The sequence below is a fragment of the Apodemus sylvaticus genome, chromosome 15, assembly GCF_947179515.1.
Source record: "Apodemus sylvaticus chromosome 15, mApoSyl1.1, whole genome shotgun sequence".
NCBI lineage: Eukaryota > Metazoa > Chordata > Mammalia > Rodentia > Muridae > Apodemus > Apodemus sylvaticus.
In genome coordinates, this window is record NC_067486.1 from 13,295,314 (window position 1) to 13,320,004 (window position 24,691).

General features: G+C 43.0%; 1 protein-coding gene across 6 annotated transcripts in view; it reads left to right on the forward strand.

The window, feature by feature from the left end:
• App (amyloid beta precursor protein) overlaps positions 1–24,691 on the forward strand; it is a 227,419-nt gene that overhangs the window by 68,568 nt on the left and 134,160 nt on the right. For all 6 annotated transcript variants that reach the window (XM_052158106.1, XM_052158111.1, XM_052158108.1 and 3 more), the window contains exon 3: positions 5,242–5,371. In XM_052158106.1, the coding sequence (XP_052014066.1) occupies positions 5,242–5,371 (130 nt within the window). The remainder of the gene's footprint in view (positions 1–5,241; positions 5,372–24,691) is intronic.

The window sequence follows — 24,691 nt, forward strand, 5'->3', positions numbered from 1 at the left end:
ATAGTCAATTTTTTGAGTAGGGGACACAGGCCTTGCTTTAAGCATCTGCAAGTGTTGTCTCTAGAAGACTTACATTTAAAAATAAATTAAAAATATTTGATTTTGCATATGGAGTTTTGTCTGCAGATAGGTGTGTACCCTGTGTGTATTCAGTGACTTCACAGCAGAGGAGGGCATTGGGTCCCCAGAACTGGAGCTACAGGTGGTTTCCAGCTACCATGTTGATCCTGGGAACTGAGCCTGGGTCTTCCTGTAAGATGAAAGTGCTCTTAACTGCTGAGACATCTTTACCGGCACCTGTCAAGTCCCCTATTTTAATCAAGAAAGCAGCCACATACACAAAATATTGTAGAAAAGAAATGACAGCAAATAAAGATTTTTCATGTCTGTTATACTAGCATTCTGGTACATCAGTGACAGTTGTCCCACATGCAAATTACATGTATGTCGGAAATTAATGTATGTGGAAATTGAGGACTCACACCCAAAGTCATTCTTTAACCTCTAACAACTTCCTGCTGTTTAGGATGTCAAAATATTATTCTCTTTGGCGATTCCACGTTAATAATTCTTCATCTCTGATTAAAAGTGACTGAGTCAGATTTGAGTTACTGCACCCATGTTACAGATCAGGGAAATTAGAGAAACTGCATGTGCCAAGGCTGGCATATGCCAGCATTAATATACAGGACTGCACCTGTGCACATAATACATACATAATACATACATACATACATACATACATACATACATACATACATAAACACAGCATACACAAAACCCATGGCATCTTTATTTCCTTTGTTAAATTTTGCTATACCACAAGAAAATATTAAATGTCCTGTTTCTTGTGATTAAATATGATGGAAAGTTTAGTATTGTTACAAGGTCACTTTGATATTGTAATTCATTTAATTTTGTTTTGTTTTGCTTTTTTGAGACAAGTCTTCCTATGTATTCCTGGTAGTCCTAAAACTAGTTGGCTGTGTAAACCTGGCTAGCCTCAAACTCATAGAGATCCTCCTGCCTCTACCCCTCACGTGCTGAATGTAAGATGTGTACCACCACACCCAGATAACTCAATTTTTATTCTTGACTAAGACTGCGTTGTGTGATCTCCTCTGTCAACAAAAAATGCACCATTGTCTCTATAGACTTCTACCCAAGCTACTTAAACAAGCATTCATATTTTTTTGGTAATTTTTAAAAATATAGGTGTTTCATTGTGTGTGTGTTTGTCTGGCATTGCTTTGTCAAGGTTTGCTCCTGTGTAAAGTCATCGCATCACCTAGCTGGTTATTCATTACTTCAAAAGGAAATTTGTTACTGCTTTAACTTAAAAAAAAAAAAAAACTTTTCCCCTTTAAATAAACTTCCTGCTGTTTAGAATGGCAAAATATTATTCTCTTTGGGGATCCCAAATTAATAATTCTTCATCTCTGAGTAAAAGTGACAGAGTTAGATTGAAGTTACTGCATCCACGTGACGGATCAGGGAAATTGGACAAACTGCTCAGGCTTTATGCAGTTCTGGTTTTACAGTCTCTCATCTTTCTGCACATGAACACTGCTGTCAGAATGGATGGGGGTAGAGAAGCCCGGGGAGTCACATGCGTGTCCTAGATTTTTGTGGATGGAATCGGAAATTAATTGTCTTGCTGATCACCATTCAACGCTCTGGTAATCTCAAGGGAGAGCCACATGTTCAAAGGGTTGGTTTGCCAGTTTGCCATCTTTTCTGCACAGACACTGGGTGCTGGATGATTTACTGGTCCGCTGCGCCAGACATGATCCTAGGAATCTGGTGATGGTGTGGGAGCAATGGAGGTAAAGAGGTCCCTTCTCCTACTGGTCCATTTGTAAACACAATGCGTTGGTTGTAGTGGAAAGGATGGAACTGTGGTGTGACTGCATTATAGGAGTTTACAGAAAACTGATGGCTGAGAAGCTTCTCGGTGGTGGCAGCGTTTCTAAAGTGCCAGCTGGGCTCCCTTCAGAAAGATGCAGTAACTCACACTTTTACTGCACATAAAGTCATATCCCCCAGGGCGAACTCTCATGCCGTCATCGAGTTTATGACTCACAAGTGTTGTTCATTTGTGGTCTAATAAACAAGAAAAGGTGGGAGAATTATGTATCTGTACACAAAGCTACCCGCCTTTCATTATAGACAATAATGCTATGGGGCTCTTAAATCTCTAGTGGCATTTTCAAGGGGAGCATTGCCTAGGCCTTAAATGCTTGCACTGGGGTGTTCAAGATACTTCAGCACAAAATCAAATGGAGCCAAGATAGCTGTGCCCTTTGCAGCTAACCTGCTGGAAGAACGGTGTTCTGCCTTACAGACGAAACTTAACTACATTTTTATGTTCTGTTGTTTGGGCACGCGCCTGAATGCATCACAGGTGCCACCAGGTGAATGCCAAGGATTGAACTCAGGCCAGCAGGTCCCTTCATCAGCTGGGCCATCTCGCTGTCCCTGACTTATGTACTTGTGTATTTGTTTAGCCACGTGATTACTCTGACTGATACCTATGTTTTATTATTTGAGTATAAAGTTCTTTTTTTAAAAAAAAAATTGGCTGGGCAGTGGTGGTGCGCGCCTTTAATCCCAGCACTTGGGAGCCAGAGGCAGGCGGATTTCTGAGTTCGAGGCCAGCATGGTCTACAAAGTGAGTTCCAGGACAGCCAGGGCTATACAAAGAAACCCTGTCTCGGAAACACACACACACACACACACACACACACACAAAAACACAAAAAAATTTTTAAAAAAATTATCAAACATACATTTACCAAAAAAGCATGAAGAATGGCAGAGAGGTGCTGTAGATTTCTCCCATCATCAAGACACCATACTAGAGTGGCCCAGAGTGACAAGTCATGAACCTGCGCTGGCGTGCCTTTGTCACTCACAGTCTCAGGTCTTGCTCTTGCTGTTGTAGCTTCTTTGTGTCTGGACATATGGAAACAGTAGTAATTAATTTCATTGTCTGATTATTAGGTCTTTGTGCTCTGTTTACCTCTCCTAAAACCTAAAGAGCCCCTGTCTGTGCTCGCTCTCTCTCTCTCTTTCTCCCTCTCTCTCCCTCCCTCCCCCCCCCTCTCTCTCTCTGTGTGTGTGTGTGTGTGTGTGTATGTGTGTGTACAAGGTTATGCATACAGGGTTATATATACAGGGTTGTGGACAAGTATGGAGACCAACTTTGAGTGTCTGTTTAATTCTTCAAGAGTCACCTCCGTTTAACTTTTGTAAGATTTATTTTATTTTATGTGTGAGAATGTTTTGTCTATATGTAGATGCACCATGTGTGGTGCATGTATGTGTCTGGTGCCCACAGAGGTCCCAAGAAGCTTCTGGATCTCGTGAAACTGGAGTTAAGTAAGGATGGTTGCTAGCCACCATGAAGGCGCTGGTAATCACAAGCAGGTCCTCTGTAAGAACCATAACTGCTTCGAGCCTGAGTCATCTCTCCAGGCCTATCAACATCCAGTTTCATCTTTCTTTCTTTCTTTCTTCCTTCCTTTCTTTCTTCTTTCTTTCTTTCTTTCTTTCTTTCTTACTTACTTTCTTTCTCTTCTCTCTTTCTTTCCTTCCTTCCTTCTTTCTTTCTTTTGTACACAAACTAAGGTGAGGTGACCAAGATATAAGTGATAATGTCTTATAATATTTCAAGAAGATGCCTCCCCCTCCCCCCCCCCCCCCCCCCGCATAATTGCAATGAACAAGATGTCAACATATTAAATGAAGACAGGGTCACTCTGACAATCATAAAAAGTACTGTGCATCCACAACTCCCAGGTGGGTGTGGTCCTCCAGCTCAGGCTCAAGGGTCCTCTCAGCAGTGTGTGCATATGCTAAGTATGTGTCTGTTCCTCTGCATTTCCACCTCCAAGCCACTCACCCCCAAAACCCTTAAGCCTGTCTATGAACTCTGGTGCTTTCATTCTAGACAACCATTGTTGTCTGTGGATGGAGCTGTCCCTGAGCCTCACTATCCTGTGGTACACACCTTCAGTCTTTGAAGTCTTCTGCTTCTGGCTTCCTGTCATCTGTTACAACCCCTTTGTAAGCTGTAAATTATCTGGAGCAGTCAGTGATACCTCCAGTATTCCTGTTTCCCAAAACCATGGTGTGAATCCATTCCTGGCATTAGCTTCCTTTTTTTTTTGTTTTTTTTTTTTTTTTTTTTGTTTTTTTTAAGGTATTTACTCCCTCTGATGGCCATCTTTATATTCCTTGCAATTACCAATAATTGAGACTTTCTCAGATTCCTAATTTTAATTCCCAAACTCTCCCAAGCATTGGTCCTTCCTGGCACACTTTCTCAAATATGTCTACACCAAACACTTTAGCCCATTCAAGAATTCGAATTCTGTTGTCTTATAACCTTTTGACTGTGTCCAATTCCCTTCACATTCTCACCTTCACCTCCTGATTCAACACCTCCAGTTAGAGCCATCTGCTTCCTTAAAATCTTTAGCAAGCTATTTCTCGGGTTATTTATGTGGCAAAATGGCTCACTTTAGAAACATCTTTTGTATTTCTATTCTTTCAAGACTCTGTCCGTTATTATTACATAGAAGTGGTTTGATATTTCACAAATACATTTTGGCTGATTGAGTTTGACATTTCATTCTAGGTGATCAACCATCAGCATGGTTCATGAAGAGCGGGCGTCACAGATGGAGACAAGTAGTTTATTACTGAAGGAGGAGGATTCCTGAGAGCTGTCCTTTAAATGGCTCTCTTGAAGATGCTCTTAATAAAATGTTTTTGTGTAAACTATTTTGAGGACAGAAGCTGATTTTTGTGCCGTGCTCTGTGCATAAAGTATTTGTCAGACAGCAGTGGGTTGAATATAAGTAGAGATGACATCCTTAAGTATATCGACCCCAGGGTTTCTTTCAAATACTACAAGCTGTGGTCTTCAGTAGTTGTTTATTTTGCATAGAAAATGACCTCGTGCGTTCAAGAGCCTCTGCTTTCCCATGTTTCTAGTTTAACTCCACTGGACAGTATCTGAACGAGCAGCTCAATGTAAGGCACCTTCAAGTAGAATACTAGGTATGGCCACTCAGACATTTTCCTTTGTACCAATGTCCGTGCTTGGCCAGAAGCAGAGCATCTTGGCTCTCAGGGAATAACAAGACCTTGGAAAGACAGTGAAGGTTCGACATGCTCATCTGTGCGTCAGGCTTTGCCAAGAGTAATGATTTCCTCTTGTCCTGTGTTCCCCAGGTCTACCCTGAACTGCAGATCACAAATGTGGTGGAAGCCAACCAGCCAGTGACCATCCAGAATTGGTGCAAGCGGGGTCGCAAGCAATGCAAGACGCACACTCACATCGTGATTCCGTACCGCTGCTTAGGTGAGCCGGCCAGCCAGCCCCATAGCTGGCGCTGATGGGAGGTTGCTTTACTTAGGTCCTAATCACGCATGCACGGTTCCTGCAGCATGTTGCTGCCAGTGTATGGTTGGTTCCATATCTGTGGGCTGCGTGTCTACAGAGTCATCCAAACATGGGTAGAAAATAATGGAAGAACAATCTCTAAACAATCCTGTGTCTGTCCTTAGGTAGCGTTTAAATTTCATTAGCTATTGTAAGTAATGGGAGGTGATTTATTTGCTCCTTTATTATTTATTGTGGTGCTTGAGAATGAACATAGTACTTCATAAAGATTAGGCGAGCATTCTACTACTAATGTGTATTCCATGCCTGGGGGAGATGGGTTAAAGTATGTAAGAATGTGTATGTAGTTTATAGGGAAGTGCTAATTTTCTATGAGACTTGAGATTTCAGTGTCAACAATGCATGAAAGACCTTTCCCCTCCACCCCATGAATACCACATGACTGTATTTTACTGTGTTTTGGATATTGTAGGTACTGCCCCATATTCTTTTAATAAAAGAATAGCATTTCTTAGCTCCCTGCCTCAGAATAGCCTCTCATCCCCTGGCCAGTCCTGAGTCTACTGAGTGAAAAGTTTCTGCTGGTGAAACCCCAGAGTCTTGCAAGGGATTCTCATTTACATTGGCCAATGATATAAATAGCAGACCTTGAAATTTCTTCACAGGATTTCACAGAAAGGCTATAATGCGAGGTTTCCACACTCTCACTAATTCCGCACAAAGCCCTTTCCCAGGGCACCCCTTGTTTCTACAGTTGAGAATGGTCAGGAAGTGTACTTGCTTGCTACACCCTTTTGTTCCTATACTTTAGAATTGTCAGGAAGTGTGTTTGCTGGATTGTTTGATTTTCAGACCAAATTGGAGGAAACCGTGTGTTCACAAAGGCCTACAAACTTTACTTTCGCTTTTATCTTAAAATACTAAGTCCTTTTCGTCTCTTGGGAAAGCCATCTTAAGCCATTTTCAGTCTTGCCATGCCTCCTTGCTGGCATTTCACATGAACAAGCCTGGCATAGGTAGCCCTGTTGGATGCCACATATTCCACCTGAACATTTCCCATCGTTATTGATTAATAAGAAGGTAGCAAGAATGCAGATCTTTATATGGAAGCTGTAGACAGATATTGATGATTTTGTATAAAGTGTAAAAGGAATCTTTTTTAGAGAGTCTCTGTTCCCCTCCCAGGTACAAGGAGTTGAGCTTGAATTCCAACACTTTAGCTGCAAGGGCTGCAATCAAAACCTTGAGAATAAATATAAAGTACAGGAGGCTCGAGGGACTAGTTTAGTATTGGTTTGGCAGTGGATTCCATAAGAGCATGCTGGAAGCTGGTGGAGTGGTCCTGCAGTTACCAGTTCTTGCTGCTCTTCTGAAGAATCTGATTTCAGTCCCTGGTACCCAAGTCAGGTGACCCACAATTGCTTGTAGGTCTTAGCTCCAGGAGATCTGACCTCCTCTTCTAGCCTTCAAGGGCCTTTGCGCTCAAGTGCACCTCCCTCTCGTATTTTTATATGTTCTTTAAAGAACGTGCTGGTTTCTGCTTATTTGTGCACGTAATTTGAGCCATCAACAGAAAACACGGGGCATTAGAATGAAGATCTCACCTGTGTTTCCTATTCAATGAGTGAACAATGATGACAGTGTTGTACCAGATGCTTAACTAAGTGATGGTCTGTGCATTTCCTTACCGTCCTTGTTCCTTTAATCCATCACTAGGCTTTCAGCTCCTTACTGCATGGTTGAGAAGTCAAGATTTAATAAGAGAATATAAAATGAACAATGGTCAGATACTGAATTCAGACCTCATGCCATAAAGCGTTAGCCAGAAGCCAGATTTTACACTGTGGGCACACAGGAATGATCAAAAATCTTAGTTTTCATTGTGATAAACCTCATGATATCATTCAGGGATGGTCTCACTAGTTTGCCGTTTAGTCCTAGTGTATGTAGCAAACAGCAGTTAGTGACCTGCCCTAGGCTTTTCCCAACGGTTGGAGAATGATTTCACTGGTTGAGATTTGTGGAAATATACATCCAGGTCAGACAGGGGTAAGAGAAAGTGGAGAGGTGCCTCAAAATCGGCCAGGAAATCCTGTGAGAAAATGGGGAGGACTGAATTCCCTGCTGCCTCTGCCCTCGGCAAGGACCAGATTTCTCTTTTATCTTCTGAATAGATCCTGAGCTCCTTTGAAGTTGAAGTACATAATTCAAGGAGGCAGGCCACTTGTGACATGTTTAGGAAATTTCCCAGGTCTGGAGCAGCATCTGATATAAATCAGCACACACTGACTCTAACTGCTCCTGACTGCTAATAGACTAGATGATCATTAGATACTCCCAGGAGGCATTTGGCCTGTTTGAATCTTATATTGTGTTTCTCGTCTTATAAGTCCCTGGCCTTTTCCCATTGGAAATAGACTGTCAGTTGACCGGCAGAGCATACCTGTCTCTTGCTTTGCCAACAAGCTTCGATTAGAATTAAGCAATGTGAGCATTGTCTATTTCTTAGGCAGTGGCAGATTTTATAGGTGTCTCAGATATGTCACACAAGCCATATAAAATACACGAATGTGTATGTGTGGTGGATCTTCAGTTTTGAGAAAACGAATTAAAGAACGCACGTAACTCATGTCATGTTGCTTGCGTGAGCATTGTAGAGTGTTCCTCTTCACCTACTGTCTCTATTCCTTCCCCCTTCCCCTGGCTTCTTGATATCTCCTTCATCTTGTTGTCATGTCATTAGTGGCATAGGGCATCGATTGGAATGGCTATCCCATGAGGTTGACTTTGTTGGTCTTCCTACAGGAATATAAATGTCAGTTGCCAGAGAAGTTGGATTTCTTGATATAAGTCACATTCACAATGTATTTAGATCAGGACCAGAACCTACAATTCCTTGATTTCTTGTTATCAGTATTCTTTATGATTTTTTTTTAAAAGAATCAGACCCAGCAGTGGTGGCGCTTGCCTTTAATACCAGAAGGCAGAAGCCTATGGATTTCTGAGTTCAAGGCCAGCCTAGTCTAGAGAGTGAGATCCGAGACAGACAAGGCTACCCTGAGAAACCCTATCTTAATGCCTGCCACATTAAAAAAAAAAAAGTACTAGAACAACTATCCACTTGGTTTATAAATTCAAATCATGGAAGAAAAGTTGTGAATTTGAGATAATAAATATTAAAATTCCACAATAGATATCAAGTTGATAAAGGTGGCAACTTGGACCTTTGGTATAGAATACATCGGAGTGCCGAAGTGTTCTAATAATTACAGAGGTAGTCAGTGACACTCTTCTCTGTAATCAGCCTCTGAAACAAAGAATTATTGTTTAACACTAATGTACAAATGCTCTGAGACTTCCCACCGTATCCAAATATGTATTTTTAGACAAAGGAGAGTTTTACTGAAGTTAATTCCCACAAAGATGTGACCTAAAAACAAGAGTAAGATCGTCTTAGACTTTGCCCTATTGAAATTCAAAACATCCAAAACAAATCTTGAGAAAGACGCCCCTCATTCCTGGTGTGCCACCTCCTGACCCCTGTCTCGGATGAAGAAACATCAAGGCTTTAGCTGAGTTCCCTCTGCACCCCGGTGTTTGCCTTGGACTCCTGCTCTGCAGAATCTCTCATTGCTTGAGAGATGGGGAAGTGTATCCCATTACCTACCGTTGGCACCGGTCTCCCATGGAATGGATTCCTTCCCTCCCTCGGGAAAGCAGGCCAGCTTTCTCCTTCCCCTTTTTATTTTTGATACTTCCAGAACCCGAGTATGGAATCTGACTTGATCGAGTAAGCATCTTATCATGTGCTATATGTGGAATTCAAGGCCCATCAGGGAGGTGGTGGTTTTGTGTTTGCCTTTCTAAACCTTTTTTGTTTGAATGACTGCTCTCTTCATGGTATAGTGGATCCACTATTGAAGTTGGCACACCTCTGCCCTTGTGTCTGATGAGCAGTGCTAACAGTATGCTGCCTAAGATAAATCACTGTTGCTTTTACAGGGCCAAAGTGCAGTTAGTAGTGTAACCCAGAAGAGGATTTAGAAGGTGAGGAGCTACAAGGCGACACCATAGTATGCCTCTGTTGCTAAGGAAGATACCGCAAACACGCAGGTTATCATGGCCTTGTGCACAATGAGAAATTACGTTTCTATTCTCTGCAGTTTGAATTTTATAGTTTTAATGACATTTTAAGACAAGTCTGCCTTGGTTCTGAGATGGCCGCTTCTCTGGATAATCTACAGCCATCTTGGTCTTTTTTAGGTCAAGCTTTGTGTCTTTGGTTACCTGATAGATAACTGTGCAACAGATATGACAACTTATACCTGACAGATTTTTGTTATTGTTGATGTTATTGTTTGTTTTTTTAAACATATCAGCTAATGGTAAAATATCTTTATTTACCATTTTATTCATTTATTTAAGAGTAAAATTGTGACTAAAGTTTAAAAGTAGGCAAGAGGATGAAAGAACATTTGTTTTAGACTTTAAATATCCTTTAAATGTCCAGAAACCTAAATGTCAGACTCCAGAGAATTCATAAACTTAACATTTTTTCAGTTTTAATATGATAAATTAGAAATTAGGTACTGTTTTCCCTGATAATGAATCTACAAAGTACTCATTAAAATCATTTTACTTGTTTTGAAGGTAAGAATTTTATCAAGAATATTGAAATTGAATTAATAAAGGTGTTATACTTGATTAATAGAATACTGCTGGCCAGTGTAGGAGGTGGTGGGCTTTTAAAATAATTATCTAAAAAATAACATTAAGAATAAAAGAATTGACATGACTAACAGCAAGTCTAAAACCCCAGTTAAAAGGCATTTTAATATCAATATCAGCTATGGCTAAGCATGGTGGTCCAGGCCTTTAACACCAATACTCAGGAGACAGAGGCTGGCAGAGCTCTGCGAGATATAGACCAACCTGGTCTACATAATGAATTCCAGGATAGCCAGGGTTGCAAAGTAAGACACTGTCTCAAACAAACAGGAAGGAAGGCAGGAAGGAAGGAAAAGAAGGAAGGACAGTTGGTTGCTTGGTTGGTTTAAGCATATGTATGTGCAGAAGACTCTCATTATTTTTCTCCACAATGGGGATAAATTTAGACCTTTTTTGTCATGGTAGTTGCTGAGTAGCTCATTAAACATTCTGGTTATTATTATTATTATTATTATTATATTAACATTCTGTTTTTTTAAATACCCCTTGATGAATTTCATATCCCTGATGATGTGTCCCAGGGTGCCCCTTCTCTCTGTCCCTTTCTAATTCTCTTTTCCTATGAGTGAGTCTTCAGCTTTGGCTTTGGTCCCTCACAGAAAAAGAAAGTCCCAACGCAACAGCTGCGCCTCAGTCTGGAGAGCAGCACGTGCAGATTGCAGAAACGTGGGGGCAACGTCCCAGAAGTGGGGCTCTTGAGGAAGAGATGGCACTGATGGATTATCTGCTGTAGAGTCCCAGCCTGGCCCTAGTGTGGCTTTTGAAACCTTGTCACAGAGTTTGGGAACATTATAGTTCTGAAGAAAACATAGAAAATGAAATATACTTTAAAGTGTGGGGGCTCTTACTAGTTTTAGCGAAAGCAACACACGACATTGAAAAAAACAACAGAAAGCTATTTTCTTAAAACACATAGACATTAGGGTAAACACCCGTGTCATCTGTGTTGTTGGTAGCCTGTCTGTCCATCTCTGAGGATAAGGCTCTTAGTTTGGCTCAGGACACAGTTGCTTGGCCCCATTGCTGTGTGCCTATAGTGAGGTAATGTGGTGATGGAATTACAAGGCTGAGCAAAACCACTCACCTCATGGCCAGCAATAAAAAATAATGGGAGAGGAGGAAAATAGGGGTCTCACACCTCTCTGAGGGCAAGGCCACCAATAACATAACCTCCTCTCCTCCCTCAAGCATTCCAACACCTCTTTAGTACCTGTCTCTTTGGGGAGACATTAAAGATGTGAACTTCACTGCCTGTCTTGATGAAGGTACCATGTAAGGTTATGTTGGTAACCTCGGTGTGAAGATTTAAGTGTGGTATCACCTCCCGGTGTTGGGAGATTTAAAGTAGAGAAATCACAAACGTAGATCCTTACCTGAGTCACCAGCACTTCCTTGTTCCCTTGGGCTCCGACAGATCCTTAGGGATGCTTATGGGGGTTCAGGTCAGAGCTTGACTACAGGTGTCTTACCAGTGGCTACATCATTAAAGAAAATGTCTCATCTTCCAATTTTAATGGCAGTCAACTGTGAGGGGTATCGTGTCAGGAAAGTATTACATCAGTGAATTGGAGAGTGTGCTTAGGGAAAAGAATAATTGTAGGGCTATATTAGGAATAAATACTTCACGGGGCAGGAGATTAACAATGCTTTCTCACAATGCTTTTTGCATTCAGAGATAATTGGTTTCTGTGTGAAATATAAGCTCTTTGGTGATTAGGACTTTTGTTCGCTCACTGAAAACTCCCCAGAGCTCAGAACTTGTCACAGCCCCTTAGTTCCAGATTGTCAGGATGTATTGAAAGAATGAACTGAAGGTTTAAATGAGTGAGGTGGGGAGGGGGGGAAGAGGGGCAGCTCTTGAAAGGCAGAAGGCATGGAGTGGAACTTCCTCTGCCACACACTTCCTAAGGTGACAGCAGGCATCATTTACCTTATGTCAGCCTATGCTGATGTTAGCGTGACTGTCCTCAGCATGCCAGGAAGCTCCCCTAGAGTTTACCAGCTGAACGACTTGAGCTCGGTTTTCATCAACCGCTTTGTCAAGCGCCATGGCTCTGATAGTAAGATTTTCGTCAGAATTCTAAGTTGAGTCTAAAATCTATGGGTACCAATGCATGCTTGTATTCTTAAAATCTGTCGATTGGGGCTGGAGAGATTATGGCTCACTAGTTAAGAGCTGTTCTTCCAGAGGAGCTGGGTTCAGGTCCCAGCACCCTTGGGGCAACTTAACAGCCTTCTGTACTCCGTTTGTAAGGTATCTAATACCCTCTTTGGACCTCTGGGCATCCCTGCATGCATGTGGTTCTCTAGTATATGTACACACACACACAAACACACACACACACACACACACACACAAACCCCAAATAGATAAATGTTCTTTGCATTGTAAAAGAAGAAAAAAATATTACTGTGTGTATGCACCCATCCACTCATTCTGTGTGTGTGTGTGTGTGTTTGTTGTGTAGTGTTGTGTCACAGTACAAGCATGGATGTCAGAGAACAACTTTTTAGAGTCCTCCTCTTCCTTATTACCTAGGTTTCTTGATCAGAATCAAGTCGCCAGGCTCGCATGGCAAGCGTTTTAAACTCATGAGATAGCTTGCTGGCCAGCATGCATATATTTTCTTCAAGATGTTCTTTAGTCTTCTTCCTCCCTTTTGACATGATAAAGACCTTTGTCCCCACTGCTAGTTTGATTTCCATTATCATTACTGTGCTGGCTTCTTGGGTTCTCTTTGTTCTTCAGAGAACCCTTGGCCTTGTGTCAATGAACAAATCCTACGCATTTCTTGCGCAGATATCTTTCTTGTCCTTCACAGTTCTGCCTCCTGATGTGGTGGTTAGAGGTCAAATGAGGGCCTCTTGGCCTTTGACTCCTTCACAATCAGGCAGTAACAGGAGTCCATGTCTCCAGCCCCAGTTATCTGTGACATCACTGGTCCTCTGAGCACAGATTCTGTTGATTGTAGTTCTCTTCCCATGCCCTTCATTGCCTTGCTGTTCCTTTTGTGTAGTCCTTCATTGTATTCCATCACATGCTCATGTTTTAGTTACGGATTTCGGAAATCCTAAATACTGTTTTCCTATAGCCTTTCTTCCTGGTTGTTCATTTTGTATAGTGCACATGCTTGTCAGAAAATTCCATCCTTACAGTGGTTTCCCTAAGGCTGTCCTGAATTATTATGCCCAAGGCCAGATTTCCTCGCTGGGCTGGGAAGAGTCTCAGCTTCTGTATGACTTCTGCAGTACTGGCACATAGCTTACTTGGACATTTCAGGAGAGGTGTGTGCCAGTTCCTTAGGAAGAAATGCTGGGCAGTGGTGGAACATTTGCCTGCCTTGAGTGAGGTCCTGGGTTCGAACTCCAGCACTGCCAAAGGAAATAGCACTGACAGATGATAAATTGGAGATTTTTAGATTAACCATGCTTAAAGAGTATGTTATTTTTATCACTTAGTTTATTGCTGAATACCATTTGCAATGATTAGAATTTGGCATAGGCAAGGAGTAGAGTTATTCTCAGCGGTTCTAAAAAACATGCAGGTAAGTGTGTCTGTCTGTGTGCACATATATATGTGTGTGCATTTGTGTGTGTGTATGTGTGTGTGTGTGTGTGTGTGTGTGTGTGAGAGAGAGAGAGAGAGAGAGAGAGAGAGAGAGAGAGAGAGAGAATGGGTGGGAGGGAGGGAGGGAGAAAGGGGGGGGACTTGTGCATGTACACCCCCTACGCCTGTTCCTTTCCTTTATCAAAGTCTCCCAGACTCCTGGTTCCTTGCCTAAGAACTAATTAAGCCCATGTGAACTGGGAGCCCCACTGCCAATACCTGGCAAGCATTCATGGAATGATTTTTAATATATTTTCAAGTGGTGCTGTGTAATTAACACATTCTTAAATTTTGACTTCTAAAGAGCTTTTTGGGATACTTCCACATAAATAGTAGATTTGTTGCAAAGTTTCTCTTCAAAATATAGATGTGGTCTTCTTTTTTAGGATGACATTATTCTGTGAGGAGAATTTAGGATTGTACTAGAGTTAGGGACCAACGATGCGATGCGGCTCAGTAGCTAGGGATGCTTGTGCACAGGCTTGGAAGGCTGAGTTCAGTTCTCAGATCCGGAGAGAAATGACCCTTGAGAGTTTTCCCTTGGTGTCTACATGTTGTCATTTGACCTCTACATGTACATACTTGCCTGAATTCACAGGGGGGGGGGAGGGGGAAGGAAAGAGAGAGAGAGAGAGAGAGAGAGAGAGAGAGAGAGATTTTAAATTAGAGCTGGAAAGAAGAGAGTTAAATCATCTGCAAGCAAAACACAGCAGGCCACTCGCTGAAGGCATGCCAACTAGAGTTGGCTAATGAGTCAAAAATGACAAATGCTTAAAATTCAGGAAAATGCACATATAACCTATTATTTATTGTTGTAGTTGAATACTCTGTTGACATGGGACTTGTTATCAAAGATGTCCTTTGTACTCACATGGCTTTTCAAACATCAGCTCTATTTTCTCAGAGAGATGGTCTACTGTGTCAGGCTTGTGAAATGCAAGTTTCCAGGAATCTCTGAAAGTAGCCATCCCTCCTGCCCCTAGAAACCAACTGAAGGCTAAGGCTTGGAGATAGCTAAGTAGCTTAAGTCAAACTCCAGGATAAACCGAATGTGCCGATTGTCACGTGACAGTCAGTGAGGCTAAGAGGAAGTAGTGATCTTTGACTTCATTTTCCTTCTTGGTGAATGACTTTAAGGGTCATGTAACTTTAAGCTTAGATTGCAGAGCTCCTGTAGCCTGCTAGGACGGATGCTATTGGAAGGTCTGCCTCGCTCACACTTCTGCTAACTGTTGTCAATTTCCCTCGGTGATTTTCCTAAACCACATTGCTGGGGTAAAGCAGCAGAACTAAGGAATAACTTTCCTGGATCGCACAGTCCTCACCACCATCACGTAACAGGAAAGGCAGTAAGCATACCTTCTGAAAGGGGGTACCCCCTTTAGTTCCTGCAAGCCTTGGTCACATAGTGTCCCCCTCTCTAATTGTTTAATATAAAACAAGAGATTTAAATCCTCCCAAAGCTCTGCTTGTATCTTCTTATTCTGAGAAATGATTTAAGTGCATTTAAAAAGCTCAGTTTCTCCTTGCCCAGAATGCTTGCTCTTCAAAACATCTGCTCCCTGGAGAGGTAAACCAAAGTTAGTCTTTTCATGTGACTTTGGATCGTTGACCTGGAAGACTTCGGGGGTAATGGGATGGGCTTTGGCACTGTTCAGTTTTCTGGTTGAGTGCCCTGGCTGGAAAGGAAGGCGTGACTGAGCATGTGCAAAGGGGAGGATGGGTGGGGCCTGACAATGTTTGAAGCTTGAGTGTGCCTTCATGTGATGCCTAGATTTGGATTTGCTGCGGAAGAGATCCCTAAGCTGCTGCAACCCCCATGTGCGGCAGCTTGTAAGGATGCATATTTAAATGATTGGTTTTGCATATTCAAATGATTCTGCATCCAAACAAATGCATTCATTCTCTTCCTGGTGAGTGAAAACTGAATGACCCTGTGCTCCCTCTGAAAGGAACAGAGGTTTTCATTATCAAACTCAGTCGAGCAGAAAATCTGGCGAAGGGAGCAGAAATCTCCATTTATTTATATCTATCAACGACGGTTTGGTGATAGGAGAAGATGAATAGGTTGAGGAAGCGCCTTGCTCTCATTTTGCTGTGTGACACTAGGCTTTTGTCACCTTGGAAATACTTAGGTTACAAGCACGAAGCCAACCAAAAGTTTCAAATTATACATATATATTCAATGCACTATAGATATTTCTAGGGCTTGTGGGTAGAGAGGAGTTCTAGTTATATATTAACGTTTTATGTCCTTATACTTAAAAGCCATTGTTTACCAGCTGTAAAAGCTTAACTGCTGTCTTTATGTTTTGCTAGCAGAGTGTAGTGTCCCCACCTGACTGCATTAGAGAAGTGGATCAGAATCCTCCCAGGGAATTTGCTGCCAAAGCCTAGTTAGAGATCTCTACCTTTTGAAGCCTTAATATAATTGTTTCTTCCCCAAACCATTCTCCGTAGAAGTCCAGGAATTCAATTATTTCAGCTCTCTGAGGAGGGGTAAGCTACAGAAAATTGATTTGCAATAATGAAACTAAGCCTTGTTTACAAATCTGAGTGGCACTTCCAGACTGGCACCAAGACAGGAGGAGGTACCATTTATCTAGGGGCTCATCCCCTTTGAAAAGATAGTGGTTGTGTAAACACGACTGGAAAGGATATGGGTGATTTCTGAAAGACCCTGATGGGTCGCATCATCTGCTTCATATTTAATTCTGTTAGCCACTGTGCTGCCCGTCCCTAGGTGTGCGGCTGAGACAGTGGTGAGTCCTGATTCCCTGTCCTGAGCTTTAACAGAGTGCTGAGAGCTGACCATCGCGTTCTGACGTCCAGTTAAGAGCTGAGACACAGCAGGGCGGTGGTGGCGCACGCCTGTAATCCCAGCACTCTGGGAGGCAGAGGCAGGCAGATTTCTGAGTTCGAGGCCAGCCTGGTCTACAGAGTGAGTTCCAGGACAGCCAGGGCTATACAGAGAAACCCTGTCTCGAAAAAACCAAATCCAAAAAAAAAAAAAAAAAAAAAAAAAAAAAGAGCTGAGCCACTTTCAAGAGGTATGGCCTCATTCCATCGCAGCTAACTTGTTAAGTGCTGCGACATTTCCCCCCCCCCATTCTCTTCTTTACCCTCATAAGATATTTGGCCCAGTGAGAAATGAGCCATTGTTCTTTTGTGTACGGTCATGGGGATTTGAAAAGTTGGTTGGACACCATGACCTCTCCACCTGTCTAGCTGGTGACCAGAAATGTCAAACGGAGTGTCAGCCTTGGGAAAGAGTAGAGAAAGAGATGGAATCCTGAGGCCTGAGTGGTATTACCTGAGTGGCAGCCAGCGGAAAATGAGCAGAGGGCAGAGCTTTTTATAATCAGAACTGTTAAAAGGTGGGGGAGTGGGAGTCTGAGGTCGAGCTTCACATAGAAAGCGGAGAACAAGAGCTGTCTGGATTGGGGGAAACCGGAGGAGAGAACTGTAGGTAGGGAAGATGGTGGCGTGAACCTGGAGGCTGGGACCAAAGCCTTTGGTGTTGACCTTGAAAGAACAGTTGTTGATTGTCATGTGTTGAGCCACGTGGAAAGGACTGGAAAGATTCAGGCAGGGTTTTGAGAGTGACTGGCTAGAACTCTGGCAGAAACTCTCTAAGTGCCTCTTCCTGCCTTGATTATAGCCTGCCTCACACAGGGGTTTCTGGCTCTGGCAAAGGGAAGGCCATGCTGTACAGTCACCTTTTCTTCCCTCTGTGAGGTCATTGGCTAATGACTGGTGGTTGTCTTGCCTCACTGTACCTCAGCCTGGTTGGCATTTTGTAAGTAATTATGTGGTATTTTTTTCTTCTTTTTCCTTTTTTAAAGCACCGCATATAACTCTAATTAATTATATCTTTTTTAAAAAAAGAAAAAAAAATCTATGTGGTTTTGAAACTTTTTTAATGAGGCAGAAAAAGGAAAGCATTGGGAGAAAGTGGCCAAGGAGGATATTTGTGTTTCGAGAAACAGTGTCATTTAGGAGGGTGTCCCTGCAGGGTCTGTTCTATGGCTCCTGGGGAACAAGGCCAAGTTTAACCAAAGGAGGCTGAGGCCTGCTGGAAACGGATGCCCTTCAGTTAGTCACGTGTCCATAAATACAAAATATCAACAGCAGAACTGTAGAAAGTGGAGGGGGAGTTCTGGGGGTACTGGTTGGTTCATACTGTTGTTCCTCTTATGGGGTTGCAAAGCCCTTCAGCTCCTTGGGTCCTTTCTCTAGCTCCTCTATAGAGCTCCCAGGGACTAAAGCACCAACCAAAGAGTATACATGAGGGACTCCAGATGCATATGTAGCAGAGAATGGCCTTGTTGGACATCAAAGGGAGGAGAGGCCCTTGGTCCTGAGAAGGCTCGATGCCCCAATGTAGGGGAATGCCAGAACAGGGAAGTGGGAGTGGGTGGGTTGGTGAGCAGGGGGAGGGGCATGGAATAGGGGGTTTTCAGAGGGGAAACCAGGAAAGGGGGATAACATTTGAAATGTAAATAAAGAAAATATCTAATAAAAAATAAAACCATAACAAAAGAAAGAAAGAAAGAAAGAAAGAAAGAAAGAAAGAAAGAAAGAAAGAAAGAAAGAAAGAAAGAAAGAAAGGAAGAAAGAAAGAAAGAAAAAAACAAGAGAAAGAAAGAAAAAACAAGAGAAAGAAAGAAAAAACAAGAGAAAGAAAGAAAAAACAAAGAGAAGGAAGGAAGGAAGGAAGGAAGGAAGGAAGGAAGGAAGGAAGGAAGGAAGGAAGGAAGGAAGGAAGGAAGGAAGGAAGAGGAGGTGGGAGAAGGGCAGGTAGCGATAAGCAGTTTAGGGTGATAACAGAGTGAATCCTGGAGCCACACCTCTCTATGCCTGTGTGGTTCACGCTCACACAATGATCAGTAACCTCACATAGCAAAACTGCAGTATCCGTGAACAGCTGCGTTCAGACCCAGTCTCCCCTTCCTCCACTCACCCCTGCCTTGGGCTTCACATGTTCTCCATAACCCCTACCTGTCTGAATTTAACCCATTGGTCCTCTAAAGAAATTCCTGATCTTTAAGATCCGATGTAAGGTGTGTTGCGCTCACTGCCAGCCACCAGCCACGTGTGTCCATACAACACTGAAAGGTGCTCCTCCAGACAGCTGTGCAGGCATAAAGGCAGCCCATGTGCAGTAGAGTGGAGCGATGGAAAATTCTGCACGCTTTAATAAGTATTCTTGCAATGGTTTCACATTGACAAGACAAAATATAGGATATACCGGGATAAATAAAATACGTTCTCAAAGTGAATTTAGTATACATTAAATATGGAAAAATGCATACTGCTTTTTAAAATGTATCTGGCACCCCATATATGATCTCCTTTTTATCTCTGTGGGGCCTCGCTGCTCTCGGCGCACACTGCTTGCATACGCATCATTTCTCATGTCCTCTCTGGACGCAGCTCCAGGGCAGGTGAGCATTTAGCGGTACCCACTAATATTGAGTATCCACTTAAAATTGCATCACATCATGCTAGATTTCGATTTTTCACTCACATTACTCTTTCAATGTCTCTGGCCAGTAAACATATCGTATAGTGTCCCCACTATTACAGACTGAGCATTCTTATCATAAAATCTGAAATCCCAAAAGCTTCCTAATTGGGAGCTTGCTGGATGCCACATCGGGCTGTAAGTGTAAAGTCCTATACTGTAAAAAGTTGTCTCGTGTCCCAAACTATGAAAGGTGCTGTAGAGGGTCAGCATGGCTCACGTGGAAGCCCAGCATTCTGGAAGTGGAGACCGGGGGTGGGGGGTGTGGGGGAGGGTTCAAGATACTGGAAAAACAAAAATATGGTAAAATTGCTGGGAAATGGTTGATTTTAAGAGTCGGGCAGAAGATAAACAAGAAGACCAGTCCTACAGCATCTTCGTCTTGTCAGAATCATAAAGTTTACACAGGGGAGCATGGAGCCAACTGCTAGTAGCTAAAGTTAGATGGATTTGGGCACACATACATAATACATACGATGTATGTGAAATATAACACATACACACTTTCTTTTCTCTGCCTTCTTTTTTTTTTTTTTTTTTTTCCGGATTTGGTTTTTTCGAGACAGGGCTTCTCTGTATAGCCCTGGCTGTCCTGGAACTCACTCTGTAGACCAGGCTGGCCTTGAACTCAGAAATCTGCCTGCCTCTGCCTCCCAGAGTGCTGGGATTACAGGCGTGTGCCACCGCTGCCCGGCCACACTTACTTTTTTAAAGGAAGTCGTTACAGGTGCCTATGATTGGGATGGAGAATTATGCCCCACCTTTCCTAGGTTAGAGTTTATATGTGTGAATTACTTAGAATTCTTCTGCATAGGAGACTGTCTTTTTTTCCCCAGTTTTCATCACTTAGGCTAATAAATTTTCCTATTATATGTCTATATGTAATCCTGTCCTGCAGAGTGTGTCTGCATGTGTGTGTGTGTGTGTGTGTGTACGTGCACTTATTTTATATGCCCCCTTTAAAAACTTTGTGATTTCAACAAGATACTGTAGGGGCCTCCTTTATCTTCTCTGCAAATCTGAGAATCAATCATCTCTCCAGAGTCTTATTTCCTTTTATTGGAGAATAATAGAAAAATCCAATATCTAGACATTGTGTGTTCATTGCTGCTCAAGTGTCTGCTTTGTTGCTGACACTTGTCCCTCCTCACTCTTACAGCATGGATTCTTGTAGATGGTTCTGTTGCTCTCCATGTCTCAATTAGCCTCCATTGGACTTGACCTACTCTGTCACCTACTAGACTGTTCTGCTTCCTGCTCTTGTCTGTAAACTCTCGTCCCACAGCGAGGATCTGACTCCCACCCACCTTCCTTTGCCTCCACGTCTGATACCAACGTCACAATTACAGCACCAATGAGAGGCTCTTTAATAATCCTAAATTGTTAGCCATTGTTGGTCACTGACTTTGAAAAAAATATCTTTATTATTTCAAAACAATTGTTAACAGAGAGGTTCAGGTAGCCTGTTTCTCTTGAATACCCATCTCACTGTTTATGAATTCACGATCCAGAGTCTATCTGCATGTGGTGTGAACTCTGCCCACTTGAGCAAATCTGAAAGACTTAAAGGAAACTTTTAGTGCTCCCTTCTTTGGCTTGTAGCTCCCGTGAACCATCCACTCAGTTTCTGCCATCTGCCAAGTCGGTCTCTGAAGAAACCCATCTGCCAGCTATTACTGTAATAGTTACCGCAGCACGCAGGGTGACAGCACGGCCACTTTACAGAACTGTGTCATCCACTCACGTGTTCTCGATAACCCAGAAGTGACCCTCACCATGAAGTAGAACTCTGCCGCATGCCGAGTGGGTTTCCGCACTTCTGAAAACATCCTGTAAATACCAATGCCTCCCAGTGCCAGTTTCCCAGCTGGTTGTTAGCCTGCGCAAGTTAGATGTAGTCAGTACATCTAATGTGCTGAAACAAACAATAAATTGTCCGAGTCAACATGAGTAAACATTTCTTCAGTCTGTAGCTATCATTTTGATATGTACATGTATGCAGTGTGAACTAAAGCACACATAAATCTGGAGTGGGCATTTGCATGTTTGAGCATTTCGGGGGACAAATGAGAAACATCTGTTCCTGGGTACGTTCATTGGCGTGAAGTGTCTTCTAGCTTGCACAGTGGGAGTAGACTTTGTTTCTTTTCTACTGGATCCTTTTGATGTGACCTTCAGTCTAAAGTCTTCTTCCTCGTCTGAGGAAGTGTCTTTCCCAAGGGTAATTTCAGCAGCCCCAGGCTAATCAGTTTTCTTCTTACCTTGAGCCCTGTGATGCTAATAACATCGAGACATGCCCATCTTGGGGAAACCGTGCCAGTCTTCCTGCCTTCCTCGACGGTGCTGATCAGATTTGTAGTTGAACACCACATAGTCTGCCCTTACCCACCCACGATCGCTCCCAAATTACTCTTCTCTGAGAATTCCCCACCTCTTGTTTTTGTCTGAATTCACAGGCATGCGTTTGCTAGGGACTTCTGTATCCTGTTACTCTGTGGCTGGAATGTCTTCTGTCAACTTAAGATGTTTTCTCTTTTCTTTTCTCAGTTTCTCCAACATATTCAAGTGTCCTAGTCACTCTCACTGCCCAGTAAGATTCCACACCTCTTGTCTCTAAAATTAGTTCCTACCTCCATTCCTCCATGTTTTTTCCATAATATTTGTTACCAGCTAACAGTTTGTTCCTTCTTATGTCCCTCTAGAGGGCTATTTTATTGCATCTTTTGTCCCTTTCCTGGATTCTCAGCCCTAAGGGAAATATAAATAACTTGCACTGAAGAGTTGTGCCAGGGATGGATTGAAGTTCTTGGGAGAGGTGTTTGAAGATACCTGGACCCCTCTTAAGAACCGCTGACCACTGGGAGACTTGAAGGTTCATTGCTGGTCTCCAGGGTCTCTGCCTCACCCTGCCGACTAGTGCGCTTATTTCTCATAAATGATATTCAGTTGTACAACAGCACCACGTCATCTGTGAGGCTACAGAATCTGTGTTGTTGCCACAGGATGGTAATAATAAATGTGGTTCTTTTGCTTGCAGTTGGTACCTTAGTCTCAGTAAGTAGTAAAAACCCGTTGCTGGTGTTATTACTGTAGCTATTACTAGTATGAGACATGGTTAGCCGACAGTTACTGGGCGAAGAGTACTAGTAATTCACGGAGCGCCTTTCCTCCAGAAGGTGGACTGAGTGCTTTATGGAAATTAACTCATTTAATTCTTCCAGCTCAAGTGTTTTCTGCATGTGTGACCTGGTCGGTGACATGTTTTCTCTTGCTCCCTTTCCTCAGAAAACTAAAAAAACGTGACCACTGTTAGCTGAGTCTTTTGTAAGGTTCTGAAGCCAATGGGAGAAGCTGCTTTGAATTCGTAAGGGCTGTTCCACGGTGTTGCTCAGAGTCACTGAAACACACGCCTCTCCTTGCTGGTAGGGCAGGCATCACTCATGAGAGTGAGGCATGGTAGTCTTTCAGTTTCCCAGTGCAAGTTCCCCTGCTTTTACACAAGATTCATCTCCACCTGCCTTTGAGGCGATGATGGAGGCAAAAATCCACCGGCCTTCGCATCTTTTGCATTGTCCATTCCTATGATTGTGACCACTTATTCACTTATCCGTGTGTATGTGCTCATGCCTGCAGGCGTGCATGCCTGCCTGGCTGACTGTGTGTCTGTCTCTGTGTGTCTCTCTTTCTCTATTTCTGTGTGTATCTCTCTGTGTGTGTGTCTGTGTCTGTGTCTGCTGTGTCTGCTGTGTCTGTGTGTGTCTATGTGTCTGTGTGTGTCTGAGAGGGTGAGTGGGTGCCTCTGTGGGTGTGTGTCTATGTCTGTCTGTGTATCTGTGTCTGTGTGTTACTGAGACAGGGAGAGAGAGAGAGAGAGAGAGAGAGAGAGAGAGAGAGAGAGAGAGAGAGAGCATCTGTGCACATGCACCTATATAGAGGTCAGGGGACAACCTTAGCTAACTTTTCTCAGATACTCTCCACCTTGTTTTTGGAAATGTGCATCTCTTGATTGTGACTCTCTAAGTATGCTTAGCCGGTGGCCAGCGGGGCCCAGAGCTCTCAGCCTCCCTGCACTGGGGTTATAATTGCATGCTGTCACACCCAGCTCTATTCTTTCCAAGTGGATCCTGGGGAATCGAACTCCCGTGCTCACGCTTGAGAGCCAAACACTGCATCACCTGAGGTATCCATCCAGCTGGAAGTGGCCCAGTTTCAGTCTGAGATCTCAGGGCCTCAGAACATCAGTGTATGGCAGCTTTTCCATTGAAACCAGTTTATTCAAAAACAGATTCTGACTCTCAACAACAGTCCTAGTTCTGAGAAATTTTACTCGGTTGGCTCACACTAGCTCCTTCTTATTTTCCCCTGTGGGGTGGACTGATGGGGTCTCCTCGTGTTTCTGGCAGTGACTGTTGATACTCCCAATTGGGCCTCCTTCCTAGAATCTTTTTTCTGTAAAGTCACATTATGATAACTGGCAGTGCAATCCTGCTCTCGAGCACACAGTTCTGGAGAAGCTACTTTTCACTCATTTAATGTCCATTCACTCCCTTTCCTTTCTCAAACATTCTCTTGTGTAAGGGAACTTTACCCAGTAAGCTCACTGGCAAATATTTTCAACTCAATTCCATTGCAACTCAATTGGAACAGCAGTAGCTAAAAATGCAGTCTGTTGGTAGGGGTCACTCGGAGGGAGAGCCTACCTCGCTGGACACTGGCAAGCTTCGGAGCGGGAAACCTCCCATCCTTGGCCCATTCTGCCTGGAGCATGAACACGAGGCTATAGGTTTCCAAGGCCGGTCTTGTGACTACAGAGCCTGGTGTCATACAGTCCCACTGTGATCAAGCCACTGTCCAGTGTGTATTAATTGATGTAGCAGAATGGATTCCCAGCCAGTTTATTCTTGGACAATTTTCATCTAGTTCTTCAGTCTAGCTCTGCTGCCTGTTGGCCCTGTGAGCAAGTCACTGACTGGGACTTCTTCCTGCCCATCTACAATATAAGGTAATTCAGGTTAGACGTTGGTTCTCACTGACACCGGAGAGCCAGCACTGGAAGCCTGCAGGCTCCCTGTGGATGTCCACGTCTTTGTTTTCTTGCCAAGACATCAGCCAAGTGCACATTTTATCTACTTTAAAAATGCTCTCTCCTTTGAAATTTGCATATGTGCTTTAAATATGAATTTTTTTCACATAAAAACAGTTTGCATGGCTACCAATAAACATGCCCAGTGTATGCTGGAGAGTTTTTCTGTTTAGAGTAAATGTTGCCTCATTTCCAAGACAATATGTAGATGTGAGCACAACTCATTATGATTCTTTGTCCCTCTGAGCACTGGCCGCCTTCCTTTGAATTCTGTTAAGAAAAGCCTGCACTTTAAGCATGAGTCCACATAAGCAGTTATGTTCTTCAGTTAAG